The following is a 26,005-nucleotide window of genomic DNA, read 5'->3' as shown; positions in this document are numbered from 1 at the left end:
TATATCAGCGTTTCTCTTTCCTTCCAGTCTCTTGTCTGGATTATTTGCCACTCCGCACAGCTCCTAGTATTCTGTCCAGATCTGTTGCTCCCCAGCTTTAGAGCTATAGATGGCCCTTTGCCCCCGGGACAAAGTCCATCCTCTGTGGTGTAGATGCAGGATCTTCTGTGGCTCAGCCTCTGCTAGTTCTCCTGTGTTCCCCACCTTATGCCTTATGCCAGTTGCTCTGAACTTCTCTCTCTTCCCCCCAGCTTTTCCCATCCCACCCCCGTCCTCTTGTCTAGCTCAGCCCTACCCACTCACGACTCTGTGTTTTCACATAAACCTTCCTCTCCCTGGGGAACCTCCCCATTCATGTGTCCTCACAGTGCTCTGCCTGATTAGTTCCACTCCGCACTAGAACGGAAGCTCCCCGAGGACAGGGGCCACGGCTGCGTGATGTGTGCGTGTGTCCTGTGCCTGGCACACGCAGACACCTGAATGAGTATGGCTGTGAGTGAGTGGGTCTCAGGGGACTGCTCTCTCTGTTCGAAGTTTGCTCTCTCCTGGGGGTAGCTCATCTTTCTGAGGCCTCAGGCACCAAAGCTGATGAGGTTATTGGCACCTGCTAAACTGCATAGATTACCAGTTAAAAACTAAGGTAGAGGAGGATTTCCCTGGTGGACCAGTGACTGAAACTCCACACTCCCAATGCAGGGGGCCCAGGTTCAGTCCCTGGCCAGGAAACTAGATCCCACGTGCCACAACTAAGACTCAATGCAGCCAAATAAATATTTTTAAAAAACTAATAACACTAAGGCAGAGGAATATACATACCTTAAAAAAAATAAAAAGTGCTCATACTTTATATACCTGTTGTTCTGTAACTTGAGATAAGAAATTATTTTGTCCTGAAAGGCAGGATGGCCCTGGGGCCCTCCTGGCCACTAGAACTGACCCCAGCATATCAGATCATCTTGGATCCCCTATTCCAAGTCGGTCAGCCAGTCATTCTGGTCCAGTCTCAGAGACGTCTCATCCTTGCAGGGTGTAGTGTCGTGCCCTGGGCCCAGTGAGCTCTGGAAGGGTGTGTAACGATAGCGTGGGGACTGATGAGCCACGGCAGGTAGCCTGGGGCCTCATCCGCTGTGCTGTTCCTGCCAGGTCATGGGGCAGGTTGCAGATGCATGTTAGTAGCCAGCGGAGCTGGGGTGTCGGGCTCTGACTGCTGGCTCTTCGCATGCAACCAGAGTAACCTCCTGGTCTCGTGAGAACTAGAGTGTCAACTCCCCAGTGAAGAGACTGGAACTGTGCCCTGGAGGGTGTACCACAGAAGCCCACTGTCTTTAACTCTCTCCCCCTTTTCTCTTCATAACCCTTTTCTCACTACAGCAAAGTGCCCACGTTTGTTCGAATGCTGGCCCCAGAGGGAGCCCTCAATATACATGAAAAAGCATGGAATGCCTACCCTTACTGCAGAACCGGTGAGTACAGCCCCCGCCGCGCCGTGGATGTGTAGTTAAGTAGGCCCTGGGTGGCAGTGAGTTGGGGTGTGTCTCCCGCCTCCATTTTCCAGATTAAGCCAGTGCAAGGATGAGCTTGGGGTCTTTCTTCAGGCTGGTGGTGAGCGGCAGTGTCGCCTAGTGCAGTTTGGCAGCCAGCTGGGTGGGAACCACCAAGGAGCCCCGGCCCAAGATGCACAGAACCAGTCCCTCCTATTTGGGGATAGTATGATAATTGTGATTTTTTTTACTCATTACAAAAGTAATGTCCTCTGGGTAAGTTTCGGAGAATACATACAAACATAAGAAAGTAATCACCCATGATCCTTCCGTTTTCTAGTCGCTGTTAACATTTTAGTGTCTTTCTGTCTAATCCTTTTTAAAAATGCTTTTATATACGTGTGTGTGTGTGTGTGTGTGTGTGTGTGTGTGTGTGTAAAGCCTCCAGACGTGTTTTCCAGACAAATTGTGGGTCAAATGTTACTAATTATTAGCTTGCCCGTTTTTACTCAGTAGATGGAAAACCTATTTTCTGTCACTATCTATAGTCTATTTTTAAAAATTGGTTAATGGTTGCACAGAATTCCATTGTTTGAACATGCTAGGGTCTTTTTACACCCCTCCCTTAGTGTTAGATGCTGAAGTTTCCAGCCTTAATGGTATATATTCACGTTTGGCTTGAAAAGCAACTGTGAGGTTCAGGGACTCTGGAGAGAGGCCATCCAGGACGTCCCTGGCGGTCCGGCGGTTAGCACTGCGTGCTGCCACTGCAAGGGTCATGGGCTCAATCCCTGGTCGTAGGAAGTAAGATCCTGCATGCCATGTGGCCAAAAGATTCTTTTTTTAAAAAAAGAGAGGGGCAGTCATAGGAAAGAGCCTGTTAGGGTTACCTTCTTGCCCGGGTGAAAGACCAGGCTTATACACCAGAAAACATAGCAAGGAAAACCTTGATATTATTGGAGAAGTGTTGAAATAAGCCCAATATGTGATGACAAAGGATTCAGAAACAGCTATCCCCCAAGTATGTTACGTAACACCTGCCATCCGCACACCAGATTTGAGGAGGGGAGGCCCAGCAAGAGGGAGATCACTGGTAAGAGCCATGAGTCAGCGCCTTCCACTCGACCAGCATGTTCTATAGTTGAAGGAGGGAGTGGGAGTGGAAGGCTTCTCTTAATCTTCACTAGTCTCGTCTCTGGGTTTTCTATTCTAGACATTCTGGGATTCCCTTTTCAAAATTCCTAAGTCTTGAGGGTTGTTTTGAAGCAGACCTCTTGGACAGCCCATGCTGTTACTGATGCATATCCTCGGTGGGGGTTCCCTCCAGGTCCCTGGAACTTGACTGTGAGTTACGAGGATTTCCCTCCAGCCGGTCTGCATCTGTTGGTGAAGACAGTCTGGCTGTGGGGTCCTCCTGCCAGCCTCTGCTTACATGTACTATGACACTTATCTTCTCATTTGTGGGGACCCAGCACTCCCTAGATTGTATCTGATGAGGAAAATTGTGTGGTCCTCATCCTGTTCAGGGAATGACTGCCATCTAGAAACAGGGTCATTGCTCTCTGGTCCTTGTTCACTCGAGAACCTTGTATCAGGAGATGCTCAGTCATTGGTGGGGCCTGGCATGTGTAATGCCTAGAGTTTTATTGCTATAGCTGAAAACGCAAACATCGCTGTTCCCTAAGCATCAGACAGGACGCTGTTCAATTCTTGGAAAAGGGGCACACACACACTTTCCTAAAAGACACACAGTGTGCGCCGTGGCTGGGTGCGGCTGGTCTGGGGCCAAGGGTGAGTTTTCCTGATGTCTCAGAGAGCTGCACTGAGCATGCATCATAAGAACCTTAGCCAACTTGGCATAAAGGAGGCAAGCGGGTAGTGTGGACTGCTGCATGCCCGGGGCGGGGTTCTGGGTTCACAGCTTGTGCCCGCTGAGCCGCTGCTGCCCTCTATGTAGGTCTGGGGAGAGTGAGCTACAGCTGACGGGCATTTTTCTAGACGCCTTATGTTCATTAGCATCTTGTTCTGATCCATGGCCAAAAGAAGAAAACCAATTTCTAAATACCCCACGGAGAGGAGAGGCAGGCAGTGAGGGAGAGGAGGTTGGCTTCTTCAGTGGGTGCTGACTTTACATTCAGAACCCACCATCATGCAGTATGAGTGCTTGAATCTTAGATCTGTTCAGTTAGACATGGGTCTTTTAAAAGAGCTCTGAACAAGGAAGGCTGTGTCCAGTTCCCGCTGGGGACTGGTGGGAGAAAGATTATTAGTTCAGAACTCTTAGGCTGGCCTAAGCAGATCAGAGTTGAAGTGAGAGGGATAATGGGGCGTGGAGCAAAATTCCACATGCCTTTTGGAAGGTTCTGACCTTGTTCTGAGTAGAAGGAAGATGGATTTGCAATATTCTACTTGTTCTCAGCTCTTTCTGTCCTCTTAACCTTATTTCTCTCTATTTCTTATCCCCCGATGCTCATGAGTTGGGACATGAGCAGAGGGTAAGATGGGCCTGGGCCTGTAAATGATAGCAGGAAGAGACACTTGCTTTTAACAGCACATAGACTAAAACTTGAATGATTCTGAGTTTAGCATGGCCCCTGTGCAAGGATGACACGCAAATTCATGAAGCACTCCATGAAAAAAGGAAAGAAAGTAGGAAGAGGGAAATAAATATTTCTCCTCCTGCCTCTCCCTCTAACCTTAACCCTGTCTGAATACAATTTCAATAAAGACATAGTTTTGGGAGGATTTCTGGTTTTTTTTTTTTGCTACACCACACAGCATGTGGGATCTTAGTTCCCTGTCTTGGGGTTGAACCTATGCCCCTTGCCTTGGAAGCATGGGAAGGACCTTACTGGTCTCATTGGAGAGCCCTGTTTTCCAACTGCAGAGAGTTTACTGAGGCTCTTCCAGACTACCTAGGGTTGCAGTTTGAAGAAAAGAGAACTGTCTGAGTGCAGAGGTGTTTGGAAGCAGGGAGGCTGGAAAAGATTAGGGAGGATTGTCTGTTCACCCATGTTAGCATGAAAGGCCATTAAACGGGGGTCATCACCCTTGTACATTCACAATTTGTCAGAACTGAGTGGATCTGCTTCTCAGGATCCTAGAAAGAGCTGATATCCAAAGGTATCCCCCACCCCCGCCCTCCCCGAAATGCCAAAATATTAAGTTATACTGAAATACAGAATGACTAATGAAACCAGATATTCCTGTTTGCCAAGTAGGACTTTCTTCCCTTGTGGGCTCATCCACTCGGGAAACCAAATTCCAGCGTGTAGTGGTGAACATCATCCACTTGCTTAAGTGATCAGACCCTTGTGTGTATCGATCAGCACATTCCATCCCGGCAGAGGCCAAACTAGAAAGCTGCTCGGGGAGCATAGACTCAGAATCAGGTGGTTTGTTGGAGAACCCTGGTGACGCGTGTCATCAGGCCAGGCCAACCTGAACTCAGGGTGGGGCTGCTAGACAGGCCTCGTACAGCGCCAGAGAACTGCTGCCACGCTGGTCTCTTTGGACTCACCCTTGATGGATATTGCACCCATCATTTCCTTTTTTTTAAACGAATAACAGGGCAGTTATTTCAATAAGCCTTTGAGTTATCATCTTGATCTGTTGCTTTCTCCCAAGTAACTTCCGTTGGATTCAGGGAGGTTACTGAGATCGTCTCTTGGGTTGTTTCTCTTTCTCTCCTTTCTTTTTAAAACATTTTCCCTTTATTGATTTTAGTGGAGTGTAGCTGATTTACAGTGTTGTGTTAGTTTCAGGTATATGTACAGCATAATGATTCTGTTATACATCTACAGACACTCTTTCTTTTTCTGATTCTTCTCCCGTGTGTTATTACAGAATATTGAGTAGCATTCCCTGTGCTGTACACTAGGTTCTTGTCAGTTATTCTTGGGTTGTTTCCATAGGAGGTGGATCTTATCCCTTATGTTTCAGCTTGTCCTCATCTCAGTCTCAGAGGTAACCTTAGTTTCAGTTTTGGAGTCAGGGAGCTTGACTATTAGCCCCACATGCTGTCAGAGGGGGCAGTGGGGGCATCCATCCAAAATTGCACCAACTCCTAAATTCAGAGAGTACAGAATGATCTGGGCCGTGGTCAGGAGGAAAGCTAGTCCGTTCCTCAGTGACATTAGAGAGCTGCCATCATTTTCTCTGATAAATAATTGAACAGTGCTTTCCGAGGGGGTCTCATTACAATGAGCAGGAGTGTGGCGGGTGAGAGGTTTGGTTACCGTGACAGGAAGGATGCAGAGGGCAGATAGACAGTGCCTGGCCTACGGCGCCCTGCCCTGTGCCCCTGGAAGCAGGGGCCGGGCGGGAGGAGGGGGACACCAGGGGATGGTCTGACCGCAGAGCCATGGGGCTCGGTGCTTCAGCTCATCAGGGCTGCTCCCTGTCCTTGCCCAGCTGGGAATAGTCCCCAGGAGCCAGTAGTGGCATCCCTTTAATGAAACCCCATATTCGGCCTTCGGGGACTTGTGTACGAGTCAAACTCGGAGGTGGTGCATTTGAGGTCCCAAATGCACTTGCTGGGACTTGGAGGGTGACTGTGGCGTAAGCCCCAGGGAGTAAAAGTCTTTGCTTCCGTGGTCCCAGGGTGAGGGGTGGATATTTTATTCATCTTCATTAATCTTTTTCTCTCTTCCTTCTATGTCCTTGCTGTGGAGCAGTTATCACAGTAAGTATTTTCAGGGGCGTTGGGACTGTAGATGATTTATAAGGAAAGGAGAAAGAAAAATGGAGCTGCCCTGGGGCCTCCTGGATACTCCTGTCTTTGTCCTGGGTGACGTTTGGGGCTTTTGAGGCCTCATCCTTTCAGTCCTGATGAGGAACTTGTTAATTGGCACCGTCCCCTCCTGCTTGAAGCTGCATTGGCAGGTGGTTTTGTAGGTGCTGCAGCAGTCAGTAGTCAGGACTGTGGCGTCCTAGCCCCAGGTCTCATGTGTACAGAGTGACGCGTGGCTCTCCCCTGCCCGCCCCGGGCCTGGCCTCCTCAAGGCTGTACAGAAAACTCCAGTGCCACTGACCCGATCAGGGCATTCCCATTTGGGCATCTGTTGACCCCAGTGAGCACTAGGCAGGATTGTGGCATCAGCCTGGTCTTCTCCTTGCCCAGCCCCTCTGTCAGCGCCCCCTCTGTCCTCCCTGCAGCATCCTCACAGGAAGTTTCGGGGAGCCTGATTCCCACTGAGGAGTTAGGGGGTTAACATGTTCCTCCTTTAAGTAGTTCCAGTTTTTAAAACCACTAAGGGAAGAAGATGATAATTAGTATGAAGGCTTAAAAGGCTGAGAACTTCAGCCTCAGCTGAAGGCTGGCTAGTGGCGGGGGAAGTGGGCAACACGCTCGGATGGCTCGGGAGTCTCCCTGTGCTCTTCCCACGCTGCCAGTCAGCCTGTACACCCTGCACACGAGGAGAATGGCAGAGATACAAGGATTAAGTACGTGAATTTTGAAGTCAGACAAAACTGAGTTTGAGGCCCAGGTCTGTTGTTATCTCTGTGGACTTGGGAAGTCCCCTCTGAACTTCACTTTCCTCAACTGTGAGGTGAGGGTCGTGTTGCCACAGCCCTCACAGGCTGGGGTGAAGACTGAGTGAGGTACCGTGCGCCTGGCGTACTGTGGGCCCCCGGTACAGTGAGCTGTCGGTACCAGGCAGAGGCTGGGGGCTCCTGCCTGCCCAGAGTGGGTGGTGAGGGGCAGTTACTCTGCAGCTTCGAGCCGAGTGACTGCAAGGTGTCCTTTCCCCTCCCGCAGAATGAGTACATGAAAGAAGACTTCCTGATTAAAATTGAAACCTGGCACAAACCTGATCTTGGGACCCTGGAGAACGTAAGTAGCACTTCCCAAGCCCCCCGAGGCCTTCCAGGCCTCAGGACAGGGTACCGAGACTATCCCTGCCAAGGGCTCTTCACTGTGGTCCCCTTTTTCTTGGCCAGGAAGCTCGCATCCTGTGCCTAGATCTGTCCTACCAGCATGGGATTGCTCTGTCTCTAATCTTAGAAGTATGATCTCCAAGATGCTTTCAAGGACCTTCTGCTAGTGCTGGGATTGGTCTAAAATACAACTCCTGGCACAGAAGAGCTAAAGTTTTATAACATCAAAATGAGCGAATCCCCTGACCACCCAGTGGTTAGGACTCGGCACTTTCACTGCCTGGGCCTGGGTTCAGTCCCTGCTCAGGGAACTAAGATCCCAGAGCCACATGTGCGATGCGCCCCCACACCCCTGAAAAAAGCCCATCAAAATTACAGCCTCTGTAGAGCATAGTTTGCCAGTAACTCCTCGGGTTTAAAATATACGTGTCCCTTACTCCAGCAGTTCCACACCTAGGAATTTATACTATAGTTATGTTTTCGTATGTGTGAAATCATTCAATATACAGGGAGAGTCATTGCTGTATTGTTGGTGTTGGTTTAGTCACTACATCATATCCGACTCTTTGCGACTCCACACACTGTAGCCTGCCAGGCTCTGCTGGTTATGGGATATCCCAGGCAAGAATCCTGGAGTGGGTTGCCATATCCTCCTCCAGGGACTCTTCCCAACCCAGGGATCAAACTGAAGTCTCCTGCATTGGCGGGGGGATTCTTTACGACTGAGCCATTCTTGGTGTAGCCAAAGGTTAAAAACATAAGAGCCCACCAGTGGGATCCTGTTAAAGAAAACATTGTGCAACCATGTAGCCGTTTATTATGCAGCCATTAAAAAGAGCCAGGAGGGAACAGTCTTTAAAAGATATTGTTCAGTGGGGAAAAAAAGGATGTTAAATATGTGCTACCTTCTGTATTAAAAGAAAATCTCTGCAGTGGTGGTACCTGGGAGCTGACTGAGAGACATGCAAGAGAAAGAGTTACTTTTTATCATATCCTTTTGTACGTTTCAACTTGTATCAGAATTTTGTAACTCATACCACCTCTTTGAGTTAGTTAATTTTTATCTTTTTTTTTAAGATCTTTTACTTTTTTTTAATGTGGACCTTTTTTTTTTTTTTTTAATGTGGACCATTTTTAAAGTCTTCCTTGAACTTGTTACAGTATTGCTTCTGTTGTTTTTTTATGTTCTGGCTTTTTGGCCATAAGGTATGAGGGATATTAGCTCCCCAGATTGCAAGGCAAAGTCTTAACCACTGGCCCACAGGGAAGTTCCAAGTTAGTTATTAATAATTTTTAAGAGCATCAAAATAAGCAGTATATGGCTAAGCAGGCAGGATCCTCACAAGAGGAATATGCAATCTTTACAAAGGGGGAACACACGGAAATAAAGAAGGTGCTAGGGGAGCCTGGAGAGTGTCTTGGGCTGCTGCAGTCATATTTAGCTTGAAAGAGCATTAGTTCTCAAATGTATGTCCACTTAAAATTCATTCACCCTCCCACTCCTTTGGATAGTTTTGTATGGACTGGTAGGAATCTCATGACTATGGCTATGGGAACAGCTGCTGTTAGATGTCCATTCTGGGTAAAGGGTGTGGTAGCTATAAAATTGTACATAATGAGTGGTCACCCTTGTTCCTGCAGGTGCATAAACTGGAGCCTGAGGCATGGAAACATGTGGAAGTCATATATATAGACATTGCAGATCGAAGCCAAGTACTTAGCAAGGTAGGAAGTATTCAGCTGTATGGGTGGCCTTTGAGATGCAGAAGTCACTTATGTCAGAGAAACCAAGGAATCATACCAACCTGAGTCAAAGGGAAGTTCTCTCTTGAGTATTTTATTTTCTAAATGAGTGTTAAGAATCACCTTATCTTGACTTGGGGATACCACCAGGCAAATAGTGGCCCAGATATACACTCTTATGCTTCTTGGCTTAATATCCCCACTCCTATCCTCAAAAGATTAGTGGATTTAAAACAAAAACAAAAAAACAAAAACTTTTCATTGAAGTATAACATACATAGCAACGTGAATAGATCCTAAGTGTGCATCTATATACCTCAAACGGAACATCCCCAGATAGTTCTCAGACAGAAACACTAGCCGAGAGGATGGCCCTTTGAGTGTTTTGTCGATTCTGGTTGTTTCGTGTGAGTGGAGAGAAGCAGAGGTAGGGAAGGTTTAATAGGTAATCTCCTTCACTTTGGAAGGTGCTTCACTACCGTATGTGAATGCATGTGATTGTATATCTTTGTTATTTTTGATAAGCAGATGCTATAAGGAGTTTAGGTTTTCCCTTGCCCACATTAGTTAATGCAGAGAAACAGCCCAAGAGTAAACTTTTGTTACTGTTAATTAACACACAGCATTGACTGCATTTTAAATCAGTGAAGGGAGATTGACAGCAGTACACAAGAGGATAAAGTCAATACATCGAACATTTCCAGTAGTGATTTTATTAAAACAAGGCAGTTTAAAAACAAAACAGAACAAGCCAGAGAGAGGTGGGACTGGAAGATTTCAGAAATGACTGGCTGGTTGTTCTCAGCTCCAGCTGCTGTTTTAGAATTACCTGTTCTTTAAAATTACCCTAAAAAAATAAAATAAAATAAAATAAAATAAAATAAAATTACCCTGTGTTGCTCAAGGGTCAACTGTATTTTGAAAACACCTTCCCTGGTGCTCTGGATGTTCACTCCAGGTTTCAAATCCCCATCTTAAACAGTGGAAATCCAGGCCTGCTCACACAGTCTGGTAAAACTGAAAACAAGCCCTGGCAGACAAAATCACAGAGAGCTCTCCTCAGAGGCAAATGTAAACAGTTCTATATCTTGTTTATAGACTTTCCCATGTTTTCTTTGCGCCAAAAGCATCAAGAATGGTATGAACTGTACTGCGGTGGAAAATCTGATCTCTTTCTCTCTCCCTCTCTCTTCCCTACCCACCCCCCTCCCCCACCCCCAACTTCTGACAGGATTACAAGGCAGAAGAGGACCCAGCAAAATATAAGTCTATCAAAACAGGCCGAGGACCCTTGGGCCCCAATTGGAAGGTGCAATTCACACTCTTACCACCAGGGGGTGCTGGGGCCAGTGTGGTTGGGCCTCCCTCCTGGAGGTGGGGAACTGGGAGGGGGTGGGGGGCGCAAAGGGAGAGCCAGAGGTCAGCTCTTAGTTACCTGTCTGCCTGTGGGTGTGTTTCTAATACAGCAAGAACTTGTAAATCAGAAAGACTGCCCATACATGTGTGCATACAAACTGGTTACTGTCAAGTTCAAGTGGTGGGGCCTGCAGAACAAAGTGGAAAACTTTATACATAAGGTAAGTGACCAGGGTGGGAGGCCTTCCAGTGTGTTGGTGGGGGGTGTTTTGTCCAAGAGAAGATCATACAACCCATGTGGCTTGTATCCTAGAGTGGCCAGCATCAGGATATATAGGTCTGATTTCCCAGACCCCCACTTCCCCTTGCACCAGACTCTTAGAGTTTAACGCTGTTCATCCAGGGGTACCACATGCAAATGGGAAGGAGACTGAGGCAAAAGAAGGAAACAGGAGGGGGCTTGTTACGATTAAATGGCAAATAAAACTCAGGATCTTTGCTTGACATCAAAAGGCAAAAAGTACTGTGGACCAAATTCTCTAGTACCCTGAATTACTGAACTAGACAAATCTAAGGCTTTTTTTTTCCTTTTTTTTTTTTTTTAACAGAATATCAGACAAAAGTAATAACATGTGTAAATGGGAGACCCAGGAAAACTGAGTAACTTGCCCCAGTGGCACCTAAGAAGTCTCTGTAGTCTTCTCTCTGATGTGTGAGAGTCTGGTAAAATTCAGCAACATTTCATAGCTGTTGGCCAGTTTCATTTACTTATTTTTGGCCATGCCATGCAGCACGCGTGATCTTAGTTCCCTGACCATGGATCGAACCCAAGCCCTTGGCAGTTGAAGCACAGAGTCCTGACCACTGGGCTGCCAGGGACTCCCCCTGCTGCTGGCCAGTTTTAACCTGGTCTTGAGGCTCCAGAGACAAGGAGGAACTTGGCACAGTCATTTTGGGATCTTGGCTCATGGATTGCCTGTCTTGGGCACAGAGCCTTGGGGCAAGCTAGGCACCACTCTCTCCTCGGGGGCTTGTCTGACTTGAGGCTGTACCCATCAGAAATGTGGAGGCAAGGGTCACTGACCTGAGGGATTGGAGGACCAATCCAGATCAGCCAGTGGGGTACCTACAACTCCTCCCCCAACCTTCCCAGTACACTGTGGGTGCTGGCGTGGAGGGCGTGGGCAAGAGGGCTGCCGCAGCGGCCCCCACCTTCCAGTTCTAACTTGGGTCCCTCCTTTTTATAGCAAGAGAGGCGTCTGTTTACAAACTTCCACCGGCAGCTGTTCTGTTGGCTGGACAAGTGGGTCGACCTGACGATGGACGACATTCGAAGGATGGAAGACGAGACGAAGAGACAGCTGGATGAGGTACGTGGGAGGCCCGAGGAGACTCCGGGGCTGTCCGCTAGGAGACTGTCGTGCCGGGGCAGCTCACTGAGGGCACCGTCCTGTGGTTCTAGGAACATGTCAGCGTCCACTGTGGGTAAGGTCTAATGCCAGGCGATATGGGAACTACAAGGAAGAAAGCAGCCTGTGCTCTTGAACTTGCAGTCTAGTCGAGGTCTTGGCATATCCAGAGAGACAGATATGGCGGGCTGTGCTGAATGCCAAGTGAGTAATACAGTTGCCGCAACGGTCCTCCAGAGCCGGGTGGGGGAACCGTGCTGGGCTGCAGAGGCGGAGGTGGCCCCGGGAGGCGGAGGCAGGCTGGGCTGGTCCACGAATAGCGCGCACGTAGCCCACAGAGGACAGCGGCGGAGCGCACACCACAACCCCTTTTTAACGGCGTTGGAGCTGTTTTAGAGTTTGGAGCCTTTGCCCCCGCCTCTTTTTTTTCTTTCTGGCTTGGCATGGTTCCCAGAAGGAGAGCTATCTGCTGCTCCATGGGAGCCTGAAGACCTAGCACCCCTCTTGCCTCCTTTGAGGAATTTGGGGCTGCTTGCCTGCAAGACTCCCTCTGAGGAGACTGTTAGTAAATAGCACTCAGGCGCCCACCAGTGTGAGGCATCATTTGGAGGGCTTCTCCAGGTCTCGGCCCATCTCCTGTGGTTCTCACAACCCCTGTGAGGGGGTGCCGCTGTTTCCCCACACTCAGGTGAGGAGGTAGAGGCGCTGAGAGTTCAAGGCCGGGCCCAGGGTCACACAGCCTGCAGGTGACACAGTCAAGGGAGGAGGAGCCGTAGCACTCAGTCACTCGGCCGCTTCTCCTCCCTCTACATGCCATCGGGGTCTCCTTCCTGCCTCTTGGGGCTGAAAATAAGGTAGGAAGCTCTGTTTCATACGAACTGCCATCCATCTCTCCCTCCTTACCCTGGCAGGGTTGTCATGGAGCCTGGTGTGTGGCAGGCAGAGCTTAGCACAGCCGTGCCTGGCTCTCCAGCGGGCCCTCAGGTGAGATGCAGGCCCAGGTCCAAGGTGCCCCCCACTACACTGGTGCTCCCGCTGCGCTGTGCTGGTCTTGGTGGAAAGTGGGCCCACGTGCTCTTCCTTGGAGGGGGCGCCCCGTGGGGAATGGATTCTACCCTCCAGGATGACACTTCCGGGCTGACTCACTGGTTGCAGCGGTTTGCTGAGTGAGTTCCTGTTGAAGGCAGATGTTTAAGTTATTCATTCAGCTGCAGTTCCAGGGAAGTGGTAGGATTTTGGACACAAGTCCTGCTTCTGCTAAAGATCTTCAGGAAGCGGTAGGTTTTAATGTCCAGAGCTCTGGCGATTCTAACAGTGTAAGAGAGAAGCCTTGAATCTTGTGGTCACCTGAGTCCTGACCAAAAAAAAAAGAAACAAGTTACCAAATGGAGGAACAGGGACAGAGCCTCTGAGGTTTTAGTCTGCAGCACCAGTTGCCTGTTGCTGCCAAGCAGGCCAGCATACCCCAGGGTCATGGAAACGTTGGCCAACAGCCAACGTTTAAAAACTCTTGGGATCTAAAGAGTATAAGACTCTTGGGGTCGAATTCTGGGCAGGCTGTCCAGGGGATCTGCTGAGCTGCCTCCCTCAGGTCCACAGCTCGAGGGCACTCGTCCTCAGAGTTCTTCTTCAGTCCCTAGGCCTCGTCTTTGTTTCTCCATTCTGTGGATAATTGTGCCAAAAGTTTGGATGATCTGTATTGTCCAAGATAACTGCAGATGCAGAAATCCCTCCTTAGAACTGGACTTTTTTAAATAGTTGGCGGTGGGAAAGCAAGCAAAACCACTGGGGGCGTGTTCTGGCCCCGTTCGCAGCGGCCTGGAGCCTTTGTGCTGACTGTACTTCTGGCTCACGTGTGGCTCTCCTTTCTTAGTTTTTCTCTTTCTAAAAATACTTCTATCAAAGTTTTATTTTCAGAGGTTTTTTTTTCCATTTATAAAAAAAGCCACTTCACTGAGGTCTGACATACAGAGAGCTGCACCTATTTAATGTGTACATCTTGCGGAGTTTGCAGATAAACAGACGTTCGTGCAACAGTCGCCGCAGTCAGTACCGTCACCCCACAAGTATTTTCATAGGTTTGAACTCAGGTAGTATCCCACACTTAGGAGGAAGACGCTAGCTTCTTCTGCCCTATCCCCAAGGTTGTGGCCCCAGAAGTAGCCCCTTGCAATCCTTTTTTTTTTTTGAATTTTTTGTGTTGGGGTATACATACATTAGCTCAGTCATGTCCAACTCTGCAACTGCATGGACTGTATCCCGCCAGCCTCTCCTGTCTATGGAATTTTCCAGGCAAAAATACTGGAGCGGGTTGCCATTTCCTTCTCTAGTATTGGGGTGCAGCCAGTTAATGCATACTGTGATAACTCAGGTGAACAGTGAAGGGACTCGGCCATACACATACATATATATCTGAACCCTGTCCCCGCCTCTGGTTTTCATTTCTTCCGTGGATAATTCTGGTTTTCTTAGGAAGTTAGTAAACGCGCCCCTCGTTGTTAGCTTAGTTTTGTGTCTGTATCATTAAGTTGTGTCTTTGAGTCTTACGCGGGTGCGTGGTTGGGCTGGTTGCCACAATATCAGTAGTTGAGGCTGGTTCATTCTCATTCATTTTGCTCCCACTCGATAGACACTTTAATCTGAAGATCTCTTCAGTTCTGGAAAATGTTTCTGTGTCCCCTGTTTCATGATTTTCTCCCTTCTGTCCCCTTTGTTCTCTTTCTGGAATTTTCTGTTGTTGTTAGAAGTTGGACATCATGAATCGACCTTCTAATTTTCTTATTTTTTGTCTCCTTTTTTGTGTGCTTTCTAGGAGAGGTTTTCTGATGTTAACTTCTCTCTCCTCTATTGAATTTAAGACATTCTTAAGCACTTCTTGTTCTGTTCTTGGCATCAGTTTCCTTTTCTGAAGCATGGGGTTTGGTTCTTGCGTTTGGTTTTGAGGTCTCTCTTCCCCCTGAACATTGTTTCCCCTGAGCTCCTCTTCCCATTGGACTTCATGTTTCCTCTTAGGGGCTTCCCTCCAATGACTGGGGGTCCTGGGCTGTCCATTCACAGTGAAGAGTGAAGCTCCAAAAAGTGGATGAAGCTCTCTGAATCAATTGTTGTTATTGTTCAGTTGCTCGGTTGTGTCCAACTCTTTGCGACCCCAAGGACTGCAGCACGCCAGGCCTCCCTGTCCCTCACCATCTCTCGGAGTTCACCCAAGTTCTGAATCAGTGGCTGGGCTTACTGAAGTGTAGTCAGATGGTTTCACTGGGACTTCCCACTTCAGGCTCCTGAGTCTGTTTTTCTTGGGCTGCTCATTTTGCTTCAAGAGGACACCCCAGCCTTTTTTTCATGGGGCTGGTCAAGGCCAGCATCTTGGGAGCTGATCTAGGGAAAGGTCCTAGGGGCAGACTGAGAACCAGGGGAGTAAACACAGGACACGCCAGAGCCAAACTCTTCTTTATTTCCACTTGCAAAGAAGTCACCCGTTTCTCACCCCAGCCGCACTCCCTCCACATAGAGGCACCTGCTGCTGCCGGTTGCCAAGCTTCTGGAGAACCTGCGGCAGTAGTGGGTCCGCTCCCTCCCGGCTGCCCTCCTCACCCGCAGCTCCTGCTGCTCTGCAGATTAGTCACTGCTCCTCCGTCCTCCTTTCGTCTTCCAGAATGCTGTTTCCATCTCTTACCTGCTGTTGTCTCCTCCTCTGTTCTTGTTGTCTTTGTAGTTTTCCATCTTTCCATCTTTTTTTCTTTCTTTTTTTTTAATTCCTTTACTGTCATCATGCTAAGCTTTGGAGGAGAAATAGCAGTAAATGCTTGCACTGCATCCAGCCTGCCATGATTAACTGCAAGTTTGTGATAGAAATTATGACTGTTATTCTTTAAACCAAGGCATAGCAGTCTGGTGTGAGTGGGTTGTTTTGTGAGTTACAAGAGGTCACTATAAGGCCACAGTCACCCCTGCCATAACTCTTGTCCTCTGGGAGGTGAACTCGCCGTTCTTGGATGAGGCTCAAGGATTTGAGAAACAAGGGATCAAGAGATTAGGCCTTTGCCCTAAAAACAAAAATGTCAGGAAATGTGTGCCTGTGGGGGAGCAGTGGCTCTCCCTCTCTCCCCTCCCTCCTCTCCTGTCCTGTTCTTAAGAAACGCATAATCTCAAAAGTGGAAGAAAGTACCTTAAAGGTCATTTAGTCTAATTATGTGGCCAGTGCTCGAGTCTTCTCTGCCCTTTCCCCTTAGCTTGTGCTTGAGCACCTCCTGTAATGGGGAACTCCCTGTCTTATGAACATGCCAGTCATAAACATATCTATCTATCCATATTTTTTAATTGAAGTATATAGTTGATTTGCAATAAGTTGCTTTTCTGTGGCTTACGGGATCTTAGTTCCCTGTCCAGGGATTGAACCCAGGGCCACGGCATGAGAGTACCAAGTCCTGACCACTGGACTGCCAGGGAATTCCCACACAGTAACGTCCTTTATTATTAATAGAAGCTGACGTTTATGAGGTCTTCCCATGTGCCTGTCACGTGTGGGGAGCTGACATCTGACACGCACTGTCACGACATCCTCTCGGCTACCTGTGCCACGGGTATTCTTTGCAGAGAAGTTAAGGATACCTTCCAGTTCAGAGAGCAGGTACCTCCTGGACCTTGGTCATTAACTCGAGATAATGAGATAGGGAGAAGAGGACTCATTTTAAAAATTGTAAAAAAACCCCAACAAAACAGCTTGTTTCCCTGTTTACAGGACTCTCTAGAACATTTGCTGAAAAACAGCAACGAACACATGATTGAAGACCCTGCAGCATTTTCGTCCTCGTCTTCCCCCGTGGGTCTGCCTCTCTAACTCTGGCTCCTCTGATCCCTCCACTGCCCATCCCTTCTGGACTTTGTACTTTGGGATGGAGCTCAGAGGCTTCGTGGCACTCTTTGCTCTGTGGGCTCACTTGGCGGGCTTGTCTCTGAGCGTCTCTGTAGACAATCTCCTTTTCCATTTGCTTGAGTCTGAATGTGCCTGTCTCTTTCTCATCACTTTAGTATGGATGAAGAGGGCCCTTGGTCCATCCTCTGGCTTTTTCACTGATGATTCACCATTACTTCTAGATTTTAAGTCTTAAACACTGGACCTATTACCTATCAATTACCTAAACATCCCTGTGCAATGAAGTGCCTGGCACGATACTACATCCCAGAGTTCCCTGTTTGGGATTGTGATAGACAAGGGTCTTCAGATTAAAACACTCAGTGCCTGGTTCTTGTGCTGGGCTGTGGAAGATTGTATCTGAGATTCCCGTAGTGCCTGCAGAGGGCAGAGCGAGTTCTTCTGAGGCCGAGGGATCCCTGTCTTCTGAAGCTGATGCTGTCCTTGGAGTCTTAATTCCCTCCGCCCTGCCCAGCAGCGGTTGACCCCAGAGCAGACCACCTGGAATATTGACCAGCATCTTGAAATAGGGGAGCAGCTTTATTTTCTTTATAAATATTTAAATTTTTTGATATTAAGGTAATGTATAAGCATTAAACAGTTTTTAGGAAAGTAAAAAAATAGAAAAAAATCACTTGTACTCTATTTAAAAACAACCACTATAAACGTTTTAAGAATTCTTACACACTTGGTTCTGATGGTGCTTCACGAGCCTGGGTGGTCCTCTCACTCTTCTCTAAACACTGTAACAGCATTCAAACCAGGAGAAAAGTCCCTCCACATACACGTTTCTCACGTAGCTGCATCTTGCTCTGTACTCTCTGGCCCGTGTTGGATTTTCCTTCATGTTGTTTGCAGGTTTTCATTGTTTATAAATAATGCCATGATGAGAAATTTCTATGCACTCCATTGTTTGGGTAATTAGGATTATTTACTTAGAATAAATTCCTACAAGTAGAATTAGAGGATTTAACATTCTTGTTACTTATTGCCAGATTTCTCCCCCAAAAGGCTGAACCTGTTTATAGAGTAGGCTTCTAAAGAAGTTCAGTTCCGCATTTGCCTTGTGCTTTCAGAACAGGTTTGTGGTTACTATTCAGTGTCATATATGATTTTTTTTTTACTGGCTTAATTTTTTACTTAATTTTTGTTGGAGTATAATTGCTTCACAGTGTTGTGTTAGTTTCTGCTGTACAGCAGAGTGAATCGGCTGTATGTACATATATCCCCTCTTTTTTAGATTTCCTTCTAGCTTAATTTTTTTTACTGAATTTTTTATTTTGAGATGATTGTGAGATTCACATGCAGGGGTAAGAAATAATACAGAGAGGAGATCTGCTTCTCCCAGTGACTACGTCTTACAAAATGATAATATGATATCACACCCAGGAAATTGACACTGATACTTTTACAAGTTCCTTTAAGTCAAAGGTGTATTTCATACTTATAGGAAAAGCAGTTTTCAAAAGATGCAGAAAAATATTTTTTAAAAAAGAAGAAGACGACCAAATAAATAAATAAAAATAAGTAGAGGAATGAAAGTCCCTTTCTTCCAGCCCCTGGCCTCATTGCCTAGAGCAAAGCCCTGCTAAAAAGAAATCATTCAGGACCGGAGCTTCTGTTTTTGTGTTCCTTGACTGTATGTGCATAGATAGCCGGTGATGGCTTGATCCGAGGAACACTATAAATGTTAGATAAAATCTCTCATTTTAGGCCCCTGAAAACAGGAAATAAGCATTCTTAGAACATTTCATTGTAAGAATGAAATATTGCATTTTTATTTCGGTGCACCCTCTGTGGGGGGACCTTGTCTTTGAGAGTAAAGGAAGCTATTGTGTTTCCTGATAGGAAGTTGCATCTTATTTCAAGCAATAGGAGAACAGGACCTGGCTTTGCGTTAGTAAATGCAAGCCAGGCAGTGAGCTCTCAGGGTCTATAGGTATCTGCTTGAGACCCAAAAGCTTTGCTCCCATAATACTAAATCTTAGCCTCTTTGATTATTGAAAATGTACATGAATGGTCATTAGTGAGCAGCCATGTAATGAGTGCATTTCTGTCTTCTTTCACATTTATTTATTTGGCTGGCTGCGCTGGGTCTTAAGTTGTGGGCACTCCAGATCTTTAGTTGTGGCATGTGGGATCTAGCTCCCTGACCAAGGATCGAACCCAGGTCCCCTGCATGGAGTCCTAGTCACTGCACCACCAGGGAAGTTCCCATTTTTGGTTTGGGGGGTGGGGTAGGGGGTTTTGTAATTATTTTGAAGGACTTTCTTTTTTTGTTGTTTTCTGAAAGAGTTTCAAACTTAATGAAAATGACAAGAATACGAAGGAAAGGGTAAGACAGCGTCCACCAGCGCACCCTCCTAGTCTCAGTCTGGCGCAGCCTCTGTTTTCTGGGAGTTCCATGACCTTGACATTCGTGGAGGTGATAGGCTAGTCATTTTGTAGACGGTGTTTCAGTTGGGGTTAGTCCAGTGCTTCTGCGTGATTAGATCCAGCGTCTGTATTTCAGACCAAAAGGTCACAGGCTCGGTGTTCTTTTCCTTGTATTCTGCCTGTCCTTCTTGTCTAGTCCGGGTGAAGTTACCTTTATTTACCTGGGTGTGGTCATCACTCTTGGGGTGCTGCTGATCCCAGACCTCCTCGTAGGATGGCCTGGAGGGATTTTAACATCTGTAGCTATTTCTATCTCTCTCTGATCTATTACGTTCACACAAATACTTCCAATTCCGACCTCACACCACAAGGGTAACTTTCCGTCTTTTAAAAAATTTGACTCAAGAAAAATCTTGAGTTTGTTAAGCTCTTATAAAGTACTTTATTAATTACTATGGATAACCAAAGTTATAGGAGCAATATAAATTTAAAGCTACCATTCAGGAAAGTGAGTTTTGAGCAAAATCTACAGGGAAGAGGCATTCCAAGAGGGAGCTAAGAACTGTCACTGCTGTGGCTTTGGGTTCAGTCCCTGGTCAAGGAACTAAGATCCCACAAGCAGCTCAGCACAGCCAAGGAAAGAAAAGGATTTTGAGAAAACTCTAACCTGAAAGACCAAGCTGCGAGCTTAGATATAATCACAGTAATCATTATCAGTAGGGAGTGACTATGGGAAACTCTGGGGAGGACCGGGAGGATGTTTTTCTCATGTTCAGGTTCCACGTGGGCTCAGTGATTTATAATAGTTAGGGGGGCGGTAAACAACGGTCATGGGTTTGAAATGTGGCAGGAAGTATATTCAAAGGTGTTTCCCAGTGGAAAGCTACTACTGATGAGATAGAGTCTCTGAATAATGTGGCTGAAGTCTAGTGAATAAAGCACAACTGAGGAGGCTGTAGCTTAAACGTGCAGCTTCTTGAGTGTTATGTGCACACATGGCGTGTTCGCTGTGCTATTTAGAACAAAGACATAACAGGACTGATAACATGTACAGCGTTCCAAGCACTCCTCTGTGCTAAGTACTCTCCCTGAATAGCTTAATCTTCATTACAACCCCATGACATATGTAGTGTCTATTATTATCTCTATTTTTATTATTACAGAAATTGAGGCTTAGAGAGCAGTGAAGTAACTTGTTCAAGGTCACAATTTAGTGATGAAGCCAGAATGTGATCCAGGCAGTCTGATTCCAGCGCCTATGCTCTGAGGGGCTCAAAAGTTGTTGAATGAGTAAAGACTGATACCTGGCACAGAAAATTCATGGACAGTGAAGACATGTCTAATGGGAAGTTATAATAGACATGTTATAGGCATCCTGCAATTAGAAACTGTTTTCAAGTTGGAAAGGATTTGAGAGCAATCACCAGCACGGTGTTCCCAACAAGAAGTTGTGTCCACTGCTGTTGAAAGGTGCAGGGGACAGGGACCACTCAGTGCTCCCAGAGAAGACCCTGTTCTGTTCTCCAGCAGCCTCACACTTCTGCCAAGCTGAGCTCTGCCACCTGCACTCTCCATCCCTGTGCCCACTTGGCTGACTGGGCAGACTGGCCAAAACCTCTTTTTTTTTTTTGGCCATGTCACACAGCATGTGGGGTCCTCCCCAACCAGGGATGGAACCTGCGTGCACACACACACACACATACACATACACACACACCCGCCCTGGAAACAGGCAAGTCCCAGGCGAAGCCTCTAAGCAGAGCCCAGGAAAGGGAATTGCTGTTCCCTCTGCCTGAAATGTTTCCTGCTGCGCCCTCACCCCCACCCCCCCACCGCCGCCCCTGAGTACCCACAGGATTTCCTGCCTCATTTCCTTCAGGTCTCTGCTTAGACGTCACTTATCAGAGAGGCCTTCCCCAGGCAGCTCATAAAACAGCACCTCCCCTGAGCCATTCTCCATCCCAGCAACCTGCAGCCCCATCTGACGTGGACTAGTTTCTCTGTCTTCCCCTTACTTTGTCCCAGAATGTAAGCTCCCTGAGGAGAAACTTGGTCTGTTTTGGTTCATGGCTGAATCTTCAGGCTGGGAACCGTGCCTTGCCAAAAAAAAGATGCTTCATAAATATTTGTTCAATTAATGAAAGAAAGAGAGGAGCTTAAGAACTAAACCCCAACACTGAGACGCAGGGGAGAGAACTAGAAATCATGGCCGCTGGGACCAGTGGCAGAGCTATAAATTGTGTGGCATTGGCCCTGTGTACGCAGAATTCAATTCTTCCGATTTGCTTTGTGCGCAAAATACATGCTCTACCCTATCCGCTGGCAGGCTTGAGGAGGAGGAATTTGTGCCTGTGGTGGAGTTCCAGCAGCAGCAAACACCTTGCATTTCTCCTCTTTTCTGTTGCAGATGAGACAAAAGGACCCAGTGAAAGGCATGACGGCGGATGACTAAAGCCACTCCCCCCCTCCTGCACCGTATGTACCAAGTTTCTCACTGAGTGCATCACAGACGCCAAAATCAGTCATCAGTCTGGGTCCTCGCCTCTTTCCTCATCCTGCCCTCTAGTTGTAATGATGGTTGTGGTGCCAGAGAGCTCTCGGGCTTCCACTGAAGGAGATGATGGCTTTCAAGACATTTCAGGGATCCATGTGATTGGATACAAACCCACTAGAGACGGGCAGGGGGTGGGACGTGGGGCTGGAAGGGGGCAGCGGATGAGAATCAGCTTATCTGCACCTGATGACTCTTCCTCCCGTGAGGGGAGCCATTTCAAGTGGAAGCTGGGCTTCTGGTTGCCCCTTTACCCCCTGGACCAGAGCCGTTCCCTGCCCAGCCCTTGGAATATTCGCTGCCCAGACAGCTTTTCCTAGTGGTCCTCGCTGGGTCTGGTGCTTCATTTCCTTCCTCTCTGTACCCTCTGATCCCAGATGTCCCCATCGGAGACAGCACCTTTCAGGTACTGGGAGAGTATTTCTGCCCAGGCCGTAGGACCAGGTTGGGATGTCCCTTGTTGCACATGGTCATCCCTTCCCAAGATCCTTCCTTCTGTCAGCTCCCAGAGCCTCTAGACTTGTTCTTACTCCAGCAGCTCAGAGGGGTTAGGCACGGAACGAAAGGCCTGGCCCTGCTCCCCATCTGGCTCTGAGAAAAAATAATGTTATCCAATAAAACCTGGCTGCCTAGCACTGGGGGGCCCAGGACTCAGCCGCTGTGCCACGAACCTCTGCTTGTTTCCTGCCCCGCACGCTTGAGGAGACCTTCCGGGAGATGAGAGGGTAGGACAGGACGGGTGGTGGCGACGCCAGCTTCTTGCCCCCGCTGGGACCTCAGTCCCCTCCCTCTTCACCCCCCACCCCCGCCCCTCACCCCGCCCCGCTCTGCCTGGCATACTTCCTCCTTTTGAAATTCCCCCGTCCATGATTTAGTGTTTCTGTTTTCTTTCTCTTCCAGTTTTGCAAGCCAGTGGTCAACAGGAAGGCCCAGCAGCTCCACGCTCCCGAGTGACAGGCCATCTCCGGACGCAGCCTTCTGTGCCCATTCTTCAGGCAACTCTGACCCCTTACCGTAGCTAATTCTAGATGCCCTTTACTGTTGTGAACAAATAGACCGTCTGGTATTATGCAGCCCGTGTGAGCGGGAACCTGCCCCTCTGAGATGCGTGGCGTTGTAGGCGGCTGTATTTACAGCGCCTCCCTCTTCAACCATTGTGTTCTTGACCCATTTCTGTGTGCCCTGCCCACCCCCCTTTATTTCCAAGTGACATTTTTAGTCTTTGAAAATAGCTACCTTTTGTGATGTGGTGATTTAAAGGATTTACTTTGTTTTCAACCTTGGGATAAACTGAAGTGTTTGGCTTCCTGGGCAGGTCTTCGCAATTTTGAGTGCTCACAGGGGGAGAGGGGATGAGGCAGAAATAGATTTGTTTCCCCCCCAGTTGCCCAGAACATCAGTGTGGCTTCGTAATTCTGATCTCTGCTCCTAGGAACCCACTGTTAAGAGTGCTCTAGGCACCATGGAAGTACCCAAGGCCCAGCCAGTCTGTTTTGAAAATTAAACAACAGATAACCCCTGCTCCAGTCATCGCATCGCTGGTCACTCGTCTTAGAAATACCTATGGCTCCTTGGCCCTCCTGTTGCCTACTCTGTCTGAATCTCTGCAGAGCCTGTAATATGCCCGGGTCAACTCTCCTGGAGGGGACTGTCCCACGTGGCCCTTAGAATTGAGTCTGCCCCATATATACCTAATAGTGTGCCCACCCCCCAGCTCCCACCATCCCCAGGAGCTCTGTGTCCACACTCTTCTTCCCTTTTGGGCTGGTGCTGCCACTCAGCAATAACCCCCTCCTCTCTGTGCTTTCTTAGATTCCTGTCCTCTGTCTGAGGCTGGTCAGGACACAAGGGGTCTTGATCTTTTCATGCTGCACAAAACAAGCATGCAAAAAGCTTTTTCCCAGAACACGTTCCCCCCTCCTCTCCAGTGGCCGGAAAGGATCAAGATCTCAGCTTGTCCTGCCCCCATGCAGAGTTCTGCCCTGGACAATCAAGAGCCAGGAGTGATCGCAGTGGCGAATTCTACCAAAGTTGGCTGGTGTGAAAGCCCAGGCCTGCGGGGGAGCAGAGGCTGCTGAGGGCTTCCTAGTCGCCTGTGACTTGGCAGCGCTGGAGTACGCCTTCCCAGTGGGAGAATCTGAGATAGCTGTGGTGTCACTTGACATCTCCCGAGCCTCGTGAAGTTTGTTGGCCAAGTGTGCAGTGACTCAAGCTAACGAGAGACCAAATCTCTGTTAGGGGAGCAAGAAGCAGAATGGGATGATCTGTCCTTAGGTTTTTGTCAGTTTGTTTTGCCTTACTGATTTCTAAGTGCAATAAGGGAGTGTCACGTCTGGGACTTCCTGATGGCTGCTTCCCTGTGGCCCCCCTGGGGCAAGGCAGGGGGGACAGGTTCAGCGTGGTTAGCTCCTGCCTTCACTGAGTCCCCTCTGGGACCACAAGATACCCCAACACACCTTCCTTTTAGTCTCCGCACCTTGTGGGGTCTATAGTAATGGATCTGGGGCAATTCATTTGGTTATTAGCAGCCCAACTGCTGGTCGCATTTGACAGGGCAAGTTGAAGTGGCATTCCTACTGGAGAAAAATGTACATGTTTTCCTACAAGTTCTGTAATAGCTGTAATTATATTTGTGCTTAAAGCTTTCCCTTCTTTCATTCATCAACTAAGTGAAGTCCAGATGTGCGTTAGCCTGGGAGAAACAAGCAGTGATAATGGAAGCAGACGATTGTTTACGTGGTTTGAGGGTCAGCAGATGTTGGTCTTCTTCCTTCAGTTCTTCTCTGAGATTCATACATATCACTCCAACTTGGGGAGCAGCGGGGCTTGCTCTTTGTGGGCCTTTTCTCTAGCTCCACCTGCCTCCACCTGTTGCCCCAGTTCAGCATCCATGTGAGCTGATTCAGAGGTCAGCTGGATCTGGGGCTCCAGTCCACATCAGCGTAAGGAGGGATGAGCCTGGTCTATTCTGTCCCCGTGGAGAGTGTCGCTGCTGGGCAATGATACCTTTTAAGTACCTCCCTTCCCTTCTTACTTACCCTGCCCAAACTGACTAGCACTCAGAGGGGCTTAGGATGCAAGGCTTAGCTCCAAGGGTAGTCTTTGAGGATGTGCCATGCCCCTTCAGACCAGCTGCTTCCATCGGATTTCCAGGGCCGCAGTCCCGGTTGGAAGCAGCGGTGCCTCTGGGGGATGAGGGGTGCTGGGCTCTGGGCTTCTCACGGAGAGGCGTAGGGGACAGGGTCAGTATTGTGGGCACGTGTATATCTTCCCCAATTCTCTTACAGTCCCTGCTGGGACTCCCTGACTTATTTTGGTTGGTTCCTAGTGCTACTTCTTTTACAAAATACACTTTGTAGACCTGATTAGATTACCTTGTTTATTTAATGTGAGTTTGTGCCTTTTTGTCTCAATCTTCCAATACAGGTATATTGGGGGGAAAAAAAAGCAGTCTAATAAAATCCTAGACAGAGCTGTCTGGAGTCCAGCTTATTGGTGATGTTCTCATGTCTATTTTACAACTTAGATATCCTCAAACTCTTGCTGACATCCCCCATTTTACCAGGGAAGGATTAGAAAGATCCAAGATACCTCTAGAAATTGTGGCACATGGATTTCTGTAAACTAAGACAATCGCTCATCATTTTACTTATACAAACATCACATACCTGAAAGTATTTGGGCCATTTTCTACTGGTAGTATTTGCTTCTTGCTTTTGTCTCTCCTACTCTCCACATCTCCCTTTATCCTTCCTACCAAGCAAAACATTTAAGGGAGTTCTTACCCTGGCTTCTGGGTCTGAACCTTACGAAGTATGTTTGTAAAATTGTCGTGCATTTTTCTTGGGAGAGTCATGGTTCTCATCAGATCTTCAAAGGAATCCCATGCACGGTCCTGCCTCGCACCCCCAAAAGACTAACAACGAATCAGTGATTTGAAGGAAATCATCATCTTTGGCACAGTAAATAATCTTCATGTTTGGGCATAGATAGAGGTAGTGACTTATTTTTCGTTCACCAACGGCTTATTTTCCGAGTCCAGAAGCCCCTAAGTGTCCAAGGTGTGGCAGTGTGCACGAGTCTGGAAAGAGGAAAACACCTGAACGTTGAAAGTGGAGAACTGGAGGCCCTCAGTGGCCTAGAGGAGGGAGGTTACCTGTAGCTGGGGGGTAAGAGTGGATTACAGGCCGTACAGTGGCTGGCTGCGTCCCATCCGGATCGCTCTCTGCCCCTCCGGGCGTTGGGAACCTGTAGAAATAGGTGCCCTAGGACCCAGACACCCGACTCGCCGATAGTG

The 26,005-nt window shown here is 47.9% G+C and overlaps 1 protein-coding gene, 1 long non-coding RNA gene and 1 pseudogene across 2 annotated transcripts in view; 2 read left to right on the top strand and 1 right to left on the bottom strand.

Moving 5' to 3' along the window:
• Positions 1-23,022, top strand: part of PITPNA (phosphatidylinositol transfer protein alpha) — a 33,596-nt gene extending 10,574 nt beyond the window's left edge. The window contains exons 4-12 of the mRNA NM_001046582.1: positions 1,372-1,463; positions 6,158-6,165; positions 7,243-7,317; positions 9,003-9,086; positions 10,336-10,413; positions 10,571-10,681; positions 11,708-11,830; positions 21,565-21,632; positions 22,609-23,022. Coding sequence (NP_001040047.1) covers positions 1,372-1,463; positions 6,158-6,165; positions 7,243-7,317; positions 9,003-9,086; positions 10,336-10,413; positions 10,571-10,681; positions 11,708-11,830; positions 21,565-21,609 — 616 coding nt within the window. The 3' untranslated portion in view covers positions 21,610-21,632; positions 22,609-23,022. The remainder of the gene's footprint in view (positions 1-1,371; positions 1,464-6,157; positions 6,166-7,242; positions 7,318-9,002; positions 9,087-10,335; positions 10,414-10,570; positions 10,682-11,707; positions 11,831-21,564; positions 21,633-22,608) is intronic.
• Positions 4,020-4,120, top strand: LOC112442780 (uncharacterized; annotated as a pseudogene).
• A 1,177-nt stretch (positions 23,023-24,199) lies between the features above and the next one.
• Positions 24,200-25,950, bottom strand: LOC132343030 (uncharacterized). Its single transcript, XR_009491676.1, has 2 exons — positions 25,865-25,950; positions 24,200-25,789 (listed from the first exon to the last, which is right to left on the bottom strand). It is a non-coding gene; the product is annotated as an uncharacterized lncRNA (long non-coding RNA).
• Positions 25,951-26,005: the final 55 nt, after the last annotated feature.

The sequence above is a fragment of the Bos taurus genome, chromosome 19, assembly GCF_002263795.3.
Source record: "Bos taurus isolate L1 Dominette 01449 registration number 42190680 breed Hereford chromosome 19, ARS-UCD2.0, whole genome shotgun sequence".
Lineage (NCBI taxonomy): Eukaryota > Metazoa > Chordata > Mammalia > Artiodactyla > Bovidae > Bos > Bos taurus.
The sequence above is the reverse complement of the archived record's forward strand: the minus strand, read 5'-3'. Positions and strand labels throughout refer to the sequence as shown.